This window comes from Euprymna scolopes, chromosome 1 (genome assembly GCF_053919585.1).
Source record: "Euprymna scolopes isolate OS-2025 chromosome 1, ASM5391958v1, whole genome shotgun sequence".
NCBI lineage: Eukaryota > Metazoa > Mollusca > Cephalopoda > Sepiida > Sepiolidae > Euprymna > Euprymna scolopes.
This window is the reverse complement of record NC_136482.1, coordinates 22,725,253-22,738,355: the sequence shown is the minus strand read 5'-3', so window position 1 is coordinate 22,738,355 and position 13,103 is coordinate 22,725,253. Positions and strand designations below refer to the sequence as shown.

General features: G+C 35.8%; 1 protein-coding gene across 2 annotated transcripts in view; it reads left to right on the top strand.

The window, feature by feature from the left end:
- Window positions 1–13,103, top strand: part of LOC145285974 (uncharacterized) — a 300,440-nt gene that overhangs the window by 268,758 nt on the left and 18,579 nt on the right. For both annotated transcript variants that reach the window (XM_080134575.1, XM_080134655.1), the window contains exons 5-6: window positions 9,942–10,072; window positions 11,036–11,087. In XM_080134575.1, the coding sequence (XP_079990701.1) occupies window positions 9,942–10,072; window positions 11,036–11,087 (183 nt within the window). The remainder of the gene's footprint in view (window positions 1–9,941; window positions 10,073–11,035; window positions 11,088–13,103) is intronic.

The window sequence follows — 13,103 nt, the reverse complement described above, 5'->3', positions numbered from 1 at the left end:
TGGCGAAAAAAAAAAATATTTTAGAATTTCAAGTAAGAAAGGAGTTTTGCACATCAATTTCACGTAAAATGATAATTTTCAACCCATTCTAACTTTTTAATCATATCTAATTTCTCCCAAAACGAAAATTAAACAAAATACTTGTAGAATATAACATTTTGCTAAATTGTTAATATTTATTTGATCTGTTTCTACCAGCATTTGTTTAATTTTTTAATTTGAGCAGTTATCAAGGGTCCCTGTGCAGCACTCATTGAGCAGCTATTTAAAAAATATTTGTTTGTTCTGTTAGTTAGAGTAACAAATGTCTGAAATGCCATTCTTTTTTGGAGGTGTATATACATTTAAATGTTGATATAATTTCCTTTTTATTTTTGATAACTTCTAAATGTTTTTCTTGTATGTATTTCATCCAAGATTTTGATAACTCTTGAGATTTTCATCTTGTGTCCAAAGTGAAGAAGTACCATAAAACATTACTTCAAAAAAAGCATATGATAGACAATGACAGTGTTTAGCCAGTGCCAACGAAATTGAAAAACCTTGTCCAGAGCATTTTAAATCTTTTAATAATCGTGTGAACTCTCTAAGGAGGAGACATGTAGACCTTTAGCGAATAGGTGTGAAAATGTTTACTAAGGCAATAGGCAACTTTTGAAGGTTTACAGTAATTGACCAATAAAAGAAATAAATTAGATTCTAAGAATTAATGTTAAATTTATAAGCTCTCCCATTTTGTGGCCTTTAGTCTTATGTTGTAAATGAACAATTTCTAATAATTATATGAATTATTAAGAAAGAAATGAATACAATTGTCAATTCAGATATATATATATATATATATATATATATAATCTGTTTTTCAATCCAATTATCACAAAAAGTCAAATATATATTTTTATATATATATAATTTGACTTTTTGTGATAATTGGATTGAAAAACTTATATATATACACACACACACACATACTGTAAGTTTTTCAATCCAATTATCACAAAAATTGATTCTGCAAACACAATGTTTTTATATTTATTTCATAAGCATCTTACATATAGCCAATGGTTCTATGACACAAATAATCAGAAAAATATTATAGACATTCACGTATATGTTGGAATAAAACAAAGGGAAAAATTCCTTTAAGGAAGAAAAAAAAATATCTAGGGAATATATTTCCTAGGGAATCATTTTAATGTTTTTGAAGACTGACCTATGAAATGATATCCCTTCAATCGCACAGAGAAAACATCCCACAGGGCGATTTTGAATTATATATATATATATATATATATATATGCACACACACACATATATATATACATATAATACGAGCAAACAGTTAATAAAACATGTTTAAAAAAACACTTTGAAATGAGTTAAAAACATATTTAATCTGAAAATGAAACACTAGATAAGTGGATAGTCCTTAATCCACAGAGTTTCAAAGAAATACTTTCCTTCTCATCAGAGGGTAGGAATTAGCAAAATGTGGGATCGGATTTTTCATGCAAAAGTATTTGATGAAACAACAAGCAAGTCAAAGATCTTACTTGATAACAAAAAAGTGAAGCAGAGGGAATATGGTGAAGAAAAAGGTGATTACACGTGAATGGATAGTCTGGTGGAAGATAATATATATATATATATGCTGTATGCTCAGTCCATCAAGTCCAAAGTAGCTGAGCAACGGCTAGGGTCCCATCAGTCTTGGCAAATAGCAAAGAATAGAATCTTGAACAGTAGTGTTTGCTCTATCACAACTATCATCAATGGACCTGAAGTAATCTCGTCACCATCAGCCAAAGTCTTTTTCAAGATCTTGGTAGCTAATTCTACCCTTCATGACCAAGGCCACCAACCCCCAGTATTTCCTTGTGTATCTGAAAACACGCTATACGACATACAAATATCTGTATGTGATGTTGCCAAGCTAATCATACCTTGATTCCAGTAAAGCACTTGGCCCTGACGGCATTCCAATTATAGTGCTTCAAAAGCTTGAACCAGAACTAGCGCCCATACTTACAAAGTTATTTAAGCATTGTCTTAAGGAGAAATGCTTCCCAACACCTTGGAAAATCTCATCAGTATGCCCTGTATTTAAGAATTCAGGTGATCGCTCATCTCCCTCTCAGTACAGACCAATTAGTCTCCTGTGCATCCTGGGTAAGTTGCTGTTAAATAGTCGACCATCTCAGCAAAAACAACCTTCTAAGTGACATGCAATATGGTTTCCGTTCTGCTAGCTCTACAGTAGATGTGCTTACAGTTATATCTTATAGAATTAGTGAATCTCTCAACAAAGGCTTTCTCTCTAGGGCAATTGCTCTTGACATATCAAAGACCTTTGATAAGGTATGGCATAAAGGTCTACTTCACAAGATCTTCAGCTATGGTATAGCTGGAAATGTCTTCTCAATTATTAAATCATTTCTCTCTGATAGGTTCCTAAGTGTAGTGGCTGATGGGCAGAAATCAGAAGCTCTCAGTATTAATGCTGGAGTCCCTCAGGGGTCCATCTTGGACCCAACTCTCTTCCTGATCTACATTAATGATCTTCCAAATCACATCCTTACGTCATTTGTAGATATTTATGCTGATGACACTACAATCTATGGTTGCATATCAAAGGCCGTAAACGACCAAGTTCTCTCTCCTCTGATCTTGAGCATGTGTACAATGTGGAAAGAGATGGCTGGTTACTTTTAATACATCTAAAACCAAGCTTCTATCTCTACACCATCTATGCTCTGATGCAAATCTGGCATAGGTTGAAATGAATGGCTTTCGTCTTGGAAAGGCTTCATGTTTAGATAAGCTTCTGGGCTTGACCTTTACTCCTGACCTGAAATGGAACACCTATATCAAATCCATTGCCAAGGTTGCTGGAAAAATGATGGGATCCTTCTACCACTCCAGTAGATATCTCGCTCTTGATACAATTCTCTACCTATATAAAAGTCAGGTACGGCCAATGATGGAGTAATGTTGCCACATTTGGCCACAAGCTGCTAGGAGCTTATCCTGCCTTGACAGTTCAAAATAGACTTTGTAGCTTAGTGGGAGATGCCCTTTTCTCTTCTCTGCAACCTCTTTCCCACAGAAGAGACATTACGAGCCTGTCTCTGCTTTATCGTTATTTTCATGGCAAGTGCTCAGCTGAGCTTCAATCTATGGTCCCCCCTCGTCAAACTTTCACGAAAAACACTCGTCTAGCCAAAGCCACTATCAACAATTTCCTACACTCTTTATCTGTGCCTAAACCTAAACGTAGATTCCATGAACAAAGCTTCTTTCTTAGAACTGCACGCCCGTGGAACTCTGTTCCGTTTGCCTGCTTTCCCAGCTGACTACAACTTGGATGTCTTCAAGTCCAACGTAAACAAGTTCTTGATGAACCATCCCCCTAAATAATCCAATTTACAAAATTCCCACTACTTATGTTTACTACGCTATAATCACATTGACTAATGTATATCCATTAATCCTTATCCTCAAGTGGCCTCCTGGCCTTGATAAGGGGTGATTTCTGTGTAAAATATATATATATATATATATATATGTAATGTCCTTGTGCAAATGTGCTACAAGAAAATTTTTCTATTTTTGTCTAATAGATGCTTTCACTTTGCAAGGACATAATTGGCTATCTCTTAAATTTCTCATGTATTTTAATGTTTAAAATTTTTATCTTGACTTTTTTTGTTATGCACTAAATATTTGTTAATGAAACCTATATAAAATTTGCTCCTTATTTCATTCTAAACACATTTTTACAGGATTTCCAAATTTTGCACTTGAATATAGCTATTTAAAAAATTTTTTTCAAATTTTTTTTATTTTGAAAACATTACATATAATGAGATCGTTGCATAGTGACAGTGGGACGAGAAATGTATATAAAGAGGGATAGTAATAAAAAATACTCATAAATATGAGTTAAAATAAAATAAAAAATGTAACAAATAAAAATATAGATTGAAATAAAAATAAGAAAATATATATATTTTTTTTTTACACAGTGATCACCACTTATCAAGGCCCGGAAGCCACTCAGGGATAAGGGTTATTGCAAGTACATTACGTTAGTGAGGAGATTTGCTGAAGTGTTTACTTAAGGGAGCGGTTCATAAGGAATTTGTTAACATTGGACTTGAAGACATCCAAGTTGAAGTCCGGAGGGAAGCAGGCAGACGGAACAGTTCCACAGGCGTGCAGTTCTAAGAAAGAAGCTTTGTTCATGGAATCTACGTTTTGATTTAGGCACAGATATAGAGTGGGGAAAATTTGTCACAGTGGATTCAGCTAGACGGGTGTTTTTCGTGAAAGATTGGCGAGGGGGGACCAGAGATTGGAGTTCAGACGAGCATCTGCCATGGAAATAACGATAAAACAAGGACAGGCTCGCAACGTCTCTTCTGTGGGAGAGAGGTTGCAGGGTAGAGAAAAGGGCATCCCCCACTAAGCCACAAAGTCTATTTTGTACTCTGTCAAGGCAGGATAGGCTGTTTTTAGCAGCTCCTGCCCAGATATGGCAACAGTATTCCATCCTTGGACGTACTTGGCTTTTATATAGATAGAGAATTGCATCAGCAGTGAGATATCTTCTGGAGCGATAGAAGGATCCCACCATCTTTCCAGCGACCTTGGCAACAGACTTGATGTACGTGTTCCATTTCAGATCAGGAGTAAAGGTCAAACCCAGAAGCTTGTCAAAACACGGGGCCTCACCCAGACGAGAGCCATCCATCACAATTGATGCCAGAACGTTGATGATGTAAGGATAGGAGTTTGGTTTTGGATGCATTAAAGGTAACCAGCCACATCTTCCCCCACTGAACCACGCGCTCGAGATCAGAGGAGAGAGAATCAGAGAGAACTTTGTCATTTACAGCCTTTGATGTGTTGCCGTAGATGGTCGTGTCATCAGCATAGATGTCAACGAATGATTTAAGTATGTGTTTAGGGAGGTCATTGATGTAGATCAGGAAGAGAGTTGGGCCCAGGATTGACCCCTGAGGGACTCCAGCATTTATATTGCAGGCCTCCGATTTTTGTCCATCTACCACTACTCTTATGAGCCTATCAGAGAGAAATGATTTAATGATTGAGAAAAAATTTCCAGTTATACCATAGCTGGAAATCTTGTGAAATAGACCCTTATGCCATACCTTGTCGAAGGCCTTTGATATGTCAAGAGCAATTGCCCTAGAAAGGAAGCCTTTGTCAAGAGATTCACTAATCCTGTGGGATATAACCGTCAGCACATCTGCGGTAGATCTTGCAGAGCGGAAACCATATTGTGTGTCACTAAGAAGGTTATTCCTGCTGAGGTGGTTGACTATTTCTCTATTTAATATGGATTCCAGCAACTTATTCATAACACACAGGAGACTTATTGGTCTGTACTGAGAGGGAGATGACTTATCACCTGAATTCTTAAATACAGGGCAAACTGATGAGGTCTTCCAGTGAGTCGGAAAGCACTTCTCCTTAAGGCAGCACTTAAATAGTTTCGTAAGTATGGGAGCAAGTTCTGGTTGAAGCTTTTTTAACACTATAATTGTGATGCCATCAGGGCCAGTTGCTTTACTGGAATCTAGGTTCTTTATTAGCTTGGCGACCTCATGCACGGATATTTGTATGTTACCTAGCTTGTTCTGTGTTATAGGAGGAAATATGGAGAGTTGATGGTCTTCGTCGCATAGGGTAGAATTAGCTGCAAAGTTCTTTGCAAATAGTTTGGCCTTGTCTGACGCTGACGAGATGACCTCTGGTCCATTGATAATGGTTGGGATAGAACGCACACTTCTGTTCAGGATCCTATTTGTTATTTGCCGAAACTGGTGGGATCCAAGCCGCTGATCAGCTACCTTGGATTTAACAGACTGGGCATATAGCTCTCTTGCATTTTTTATTACTCTTTTACAGTGGTTGCTGGCAGACCTGAAAGCAGCTTTAGTCTCAGTGCATCTATTACGTTGGTAGCTATGGAAAAAGTGATTTCTGTGCGCGATAGCCGCAGCACATTCTGGGGAGAACCATGGCTGGCTGTTAGGTTTTTGTTGGAATTTTTTAGATGGTATGAATTAGTCTATGCCTACAATTAACCATTCTGTCAGATCTGATACTATAGAGGACACTTCCTTTTTAAACATGGAATGGAGAGGTAAATCAGATATGAATGTACGGAAGCTATCCCAGTCAGCCATAGAGTATCGGTATACAGTACGGTGGAGGGGTACGTCTGGGGGCTTCTTACATTTCGTTTTTATCTTAACTGATACGATGGAGTGGTCGGAGAATGAACGGAACATGAACATAGCTCAGGGCAAGTTGAGAGAAAAAGGTCTAGGAGGCTTGCATATTGACCGGGTGTATCGGGCACACGGGTGGGTTCGCGAACAATCTGAGTGAGGTCATAAGCAATGGCAAAATCATGACAAAACCTCCCCTCATCATCTGTCTTATTTGAATGGGTCAGCCATTCCACGTTATGGATGTTGAAGTCACCACATATGTGGATGTTAGCCGAGGGATGTGAAGACAGTATGTGGTCTATTTTCTCAGATATGCTCTTAAAGATAGTAACTCCGCTATTGTGGGGCCTATAGAGGGCAAATATAAATGCAGTGGTGTTAGCAAGTGCAACCCTGAAGCACATATAGGGTAAATTAGGATCTTCTCTAGAGATATCCCTGCCACACGGGAAGCCATCCTTAATGTAGGCACATATTCCATGCCCATGGCGATCTTGGGGGTCAGATTTAGCTGTTAAATTTGAGTATCCGTTAATTATGAACTCATCTAGGGAAGTGGTCGGCCCTATTCCAGTTTCACTTAGAAATAATATGTCCGGTTTCGTCTCCTGTAATTGGGTTTCAACCTCTGGAAGGTTGGAACGTAGACCCCTGATGTTGGAGAAGGAGACCTGGTAGTAGGGGTCTATGTTGGAAGATGGGGTTCTAGGTTTAATCGAGTTTTTATTCTGGAGATATTTCATGTTGAGGTATATAAAATAAATTGAAAAAGTATATAAGGTAAAATTTACCGATTGTAAATTTTCAAATTAATCTGTATCTAAAGTATAAATGAATGAAAAAAAAATTGATTAGAATAGGCCACGATTCTTTTGTGTTTGATATTTTTTCTTGTCAAATAATAGATTAAAATTGAACTTTATCATATACATTTATCTTTCTCGTGTTTGTAGACGTCATTTAACTTGATCTATTTTCAGATTTGTATGAAGCAATAGGTATCATTTCTCAATGTACCTCTTCTCTTATCCAGCAGATAAAAATCAGCTATCTCATTTCACCCTCTGACCTCTGTTCAATCATTCAATTTTAATCATCTAATAACAGTATGTAAAATAGGTAAAAGAAAAAGAAAGGTTCAAGCATGTGCTTTGTTCAGCAGAGCTTTTTCATAAATGTGGATTGGAGTCATTGTTTTGGCACTTCTCCCCTACTCCTCCTCCTAGCTCTGTGAGAAAATGGTCTGGTCAAATTGCTACTGTCCTCCTGTCTTAACAAAAAGCCTTCTCCTATCCTCCACCATACCTCATTCAAGCGCAATTGTTTATCACTGCAGCAAACTAGTGGTTGTTTTCTAAAATTTCTGCCATTGCCTTAGATATGTATACAATCGTTTCCTCTCATGTCTATCATAGAACGTGTCATCAGCAAATACACCCATCTCGGACACAATTTTATCAGAGAGGTTGTTTATGAATAATGAAGGCTCAAGGATCAATCCCCGAGGTACTCCTTCATTAATATCATGTTGTTTGGATGTACGTTCATTGAGGAAAATCTGGATTTTTCTCTTGTCTAAGAAGTATCTAATTATTTCAATGATCCTTATGCAAGTGCCAAGAGATGTCAGTAATAACAAAGAGACATGTCTACCAATCTGTTTGAAGAAGATGAATATTGTAATCATTTTAACGAAGGACAAACAATAAAACATCTTAATCAAATGCAAAAGACATATGCACACACATGTGTGCAGCAAATGTAACAATTTAACAAATATAAAAAAGAAATGTTTTAAAATATAGCCTTTTCCAAAATGAAAATTTTCTCCAAGAAAATAATTTGTATAATATTATAATAATATAATATAATAATGTTTTGTTTATTAAATATACAAATTATATTAAAAAAATAGCATTTGACAATAAGAAAATACAACTTGCATAGAAATGTTAATTAGTATTTTTAATGTTATTCACACGACTGATCTCACCTTGATTGTTCTCACTAGATTTCAGGCCGATTTTAACCTCTGACCTTTTCCAAGTGTCTTTTGTTGAATGCAGGAACCTTTCTGCTGAACTTGGGAATCTGCATAAAACTGCGAACAGGAGCCTTTATTTAATTCTCGAGGGGTCGCATGCTCTCATTCCGTCAGCCATGAGAGGGTAGAAATTTTAAGTAATTTGCAATTGTATTCTTAGTATCGCCTGCACTGAGGATTGAACTAGTACTTTATCTGTTACAAGTCCTTGTGGAAACAAAATGATAGTTATCTTGTGACTAGGTTGTTGATTTGATTAGTTTTTGAAAGAATGGCTCAAATAAAATCTTATACTTAGCAAAAATCATACCAAAATCTAAAAATTAAACAAAATCACTTAGAAATTATGATTAGTTGAATCCCACACTCTAACAATACCTTTACAAAAAGAAACATTGTAAATGATTCTGACCCCCACTCACCTTCCAAAAAATAAATTACTATTTGACCTAGGATGACCTCATAATGGATGCAAAGTCCTTAAACACTAACAAACAAATCTCTCTTTTGGTCGATTCTCCTATTGGTCAGTGTGAATGGTCGTGGAAGTTAGAGGAAGACGCTTTGACAATGACTGTCTCCAAGACATTTTGAGTTATTAGCAAATTGACCTCACCTCAACTGCTATTCTCTGCCAACACTTCAGTCTAAAGTCTCTGCTATTACAGCGATAACTTCAATGGTTTGGTCATACAAACATACATTATCTAGAGGGAGAATTGCAATGTTATTTTATTTTCTACTTTTTTGCTTGGATGGTAAAATTATATTGATGGATAGAGAATATGGGTAACAACTGTCAAGCTGAGCTTTCAGGTTCACAGGTGGCCAATATTTGATGGTGGAATCATAATTGGCTAGTGCCATGTTGTGTGACCTTGCTCAGAACCGCCACACACGTACCACCATCTTGATGCAAGCCAGGGAAGAAAACAGCTAAAATTAGACCAGGGTGAACCCCATTAAAAGAAAAAAATTGATCACTTTGAATAGTATGGACAGTAAATAAAAACTTTGTTTTAATGTCTTTTTTTCTTTTTGTTTTATAGAAGTTGCTCTAGACAAGGCATGAAGCCATTTGATGTAAGAAGCAAAAAAATATTTAAAAAGTACCCAATGGTTAATGTTAGATGGATAGATTCTGATATGTCCCAGAAGGGGATATATTTGCTCCAAGTAGCTGAATGATCTTATCTACAGTAATCGAGTAATAAAATCTAGTAAGTCGCCTTAATGAATGGTTGTTTATAGTCATAGCTGGTAATATGATTTAGCTTTAGGATTTCAGCGTATCTTTCAACGTTTCTCCCACACTGCTATACTAGTTTGTATTTATGGCTTACGCAAATCCTTATGTTGAGGAACCAGGATGTATTCAGATTCCAATCTAAAAAACAGCAATTCTTTCCCCTTTGTCATTGCTCATGAAATGTGAAAACTAAAGGACAAACTAAGGAAAATAAGTTTGATCATGGGGACAGACCACCATTATCAAAAATCAACTGTTACTTAACCCTATTACAAACATGACCCCCTCTCCTAACCGGTAATCTTGAAACCAATTAAAACCTTTGATGTCTCATCCTCCTTTTTTTTATGCAATAACATTTTTTTTCTTCTTTTCAAATTTCCAGATCTTACAGGCGATGGGAAAGGCCTATCATCCTGGCTGCTTTCGTTGTTGTGAATGTAATGAATGCCTAGATGGTGTGCCATTCACGATTGATGTTGACAATAAAATATATTGCGTGGCGGATTATCACCGGTCAGTATCATGAGCCAATTTTTTTTTTTTTTTTTTTTTTTTTCAATCAACGGTCGGTATTATTTAAATAAGAAAGTAGAAGAGAGAAGTTAAGCTTAAAAGCGTTAGTGAGGGAAAATGTACAGTAAAAGGTGATAGGAGAGATCTGGTGAAGCACAGCTATAAATAAAGCTGCGAATGTTGCTGAAGAAAATAAAAACATGTAAATCATGATGATGCTCCTCATTCAAAAAATGCACACACCAAAAAAATTACTTTGGCTGATCAAATGTGCTGATATGTTGTGGAGGGATCTAAATCATAGGGTTTATTAACAAAGTTTTGTAATTTATGAAAACCCTCTATCTTCATAAAAATAACTTTGTTGTCACCTACTCTTTCTGTGTGTTTGTGTTTGTGTGTGTGTGTGTCTCTCTCTCTTTGTTCTCCTTCTTACCTCCCTTTCTCCATTCTCCTTCTCGCTTCCATTTTCCTGGTCCTGGATATGACCTAAAACTATATCCGATGGTGAGGCCCCGCCTTGCGGAGTGTGGAGCCACCCTTTAATTGCCATTGCTCCCAGGTCCACTCTGACCCGGAGTGGTAGTACCTGTTAGGGTCCCAACTATGGGTTAAATAGAATCTGACTTAAAAAAAAAAAATATACTCCATTAAAAATCGTTCCTCAAAATAACTAGATTCGACATTAAATAACCTGAAAAAGGTTGATATGCCGTAAAACAAAAACAACCAACCAATCCATTTTCCTACCCCCACCTTCTACTCTCTCTCTTTCTTTAAATCAGTACCTTGAACCTTTATTAACTCCTACTCATTGTGTTTCACATAAAACAAACCAATCAATAAATCATGTTCTGTAAATATATTTACAAAAAAAAAAAAAAAAATTGTGTTTGCCTTTTTTTTTTTTTTTTTTTTTTTTGTGAATTCTTGTAAGTTATTGAGTTTCTCTTGTATTTTCAGAGTTTTTGCTCCCAAATGTGCTGCTTGTGGTCTCGCCATTACTCCTGTTGAGGTAGTGTATTAAAAAATGTTTTTATTCTCAATAACATGGCTCATTTTGAACCAATCGCTGTAGTTAGTTTTATGCATGCAAAAAAAAAAGAAGAAAAGTGTTTTTTGTAAACCGCTTTTTTTTTCTTTTTTTAAAATAATTTATCGCTTTGATTTAATCAAATGATTTTCTTTGTTCATTTTCTTATGTATTTTCATCATGTTCTATTCATAGACATTTAACAACATATGAGATGTAAGTTAAAAATAGAATTTTACATCCGAGCAATTCTTGCCAATGTAGTTTTTAAATATATTTAGCTTAAAAAATGAGGAAAATCCACCTTTTAAATTTGTGGTAAGGGAGTTGTGTACAATTAAATTCTTTGTAATACTTTTTGAAACTTGGGTACACAAGAATTATGCAGTTAGAATTACTGGTAGATTGAGAGAGGATAACCAATTTGTGTGCAAGATGATGATACAATTGAAGCAGAAAATGCTCGTGTGATTGCAAGAATTAAAACTTGATGAAGTTCAAGGAACTTCTGTCATTACTAACTAGTAGAGCGTTACCACTGACAACCAAAGGAAAAGTCTATCAGGAATGTGTACATAGTATAGTGATATATGGAAGTAAAACCTGGTCAGTAAGAGTTGAGGAAATGCGTTGCATGGGGAAAATGATATGATGGATGTATAATCCGAGTCTTAAAGATGGATTTATTTCTGATAACTTTCGATAATATAGGGAGATGCGTGCGATGAACAGGAAACTGCAATGATATGACTACATTGAAAAAATTGAGTTTTTCGGTTAGTAGTTGTAGAACAGTTGAAGTAGCAGGTTCAGTTCACAGGAAAAAGCAAAGGAAACTGAGAGGAAGTGATAAAAATGAATGTGAGGAAAAGAGGGATAGATAAAGACCTGGCCAAAGATAGATTAATTTTGAAATCAAGTTTTTAAAGCCATTCAATGCAAATCATATAGCTCATTATCTAGAGAGGAAATTGCAATGTTATTCTACTCCCTACTTCTTTGCTTGGATGGCAAAATTATATTGCCAGATAGCTGAGAATTTAGATAAGAACTGTCAAGCTGAGTTTTTTTAGGTTCACAGGTGGTCGATATTTGATGGTAAAACACATTAAACAGCATATGATGATGATCTGTATGAAAACTTGTAGTTTCTGTTAATGAATTCCTCCTCAGATTTTAGAATCTTTCTTTTAAAAAATCTCTCTTTCTCTCCTTTGCTCTTTTCTCCTCCCTTTCTCTTTAGACACATGAGAATGGCAAGAAATACATTCAAAATAGGATCTTACACAATTGGAAAAGGTATGAGCCTTCTCACACTATGAGTAAAATAGTATCGGATGAATCAGAAAGTTGATATGTTGTAAAATGGTCAACTGAAAGCAGAAAAGACAAAAAAAATTAGTTCTATTTTAGACACGTTTTTCTGTCTGCAGTGGAGTGTCTTCTGCTGTATAAACGAAATTTGATCTTTCTATCATATCCATTACCGCTGAAATATACATGCTTTACCTCCTTCCAAGACTAAAGAATGCAGTGAAATATGGTGGTTGAGTATTGTTTTCATATTCATGAAGTTTTATGCTAAGATTTGGTAAATTTTAATAAACTTATTGTGACTGGAAAGAAGAGTTGGTGGTGGGTGTAGGTGACTGATTGGCTGAGAAATAATCCAGTTTTTGCATAGACAGTGACATGCCAAGGCAAGATAACTGTTGATTACTTTAGTTGGAGTGTCTTACCTGAGGAGTCTCATCTATCCTGGTTTTTAAATTAAGTAATCTAAGAAGAATGAACTCTGTCAACGAAACAATTTTGTTTTAAGGTGCTAATAACCTGCCTTTCAATCCACCCAGGGAATAAGTATTTTTATTCTAATTTTGTCTCAAAATGAATTTTGGCATTTTAAATTACAGTATAAAGCAGATGTTTACGTTGTTTTTTTTTCCTATAATTTGCGGAAAGTATGACCCTATATGATGCCGAGTAGCTCTACTAGTT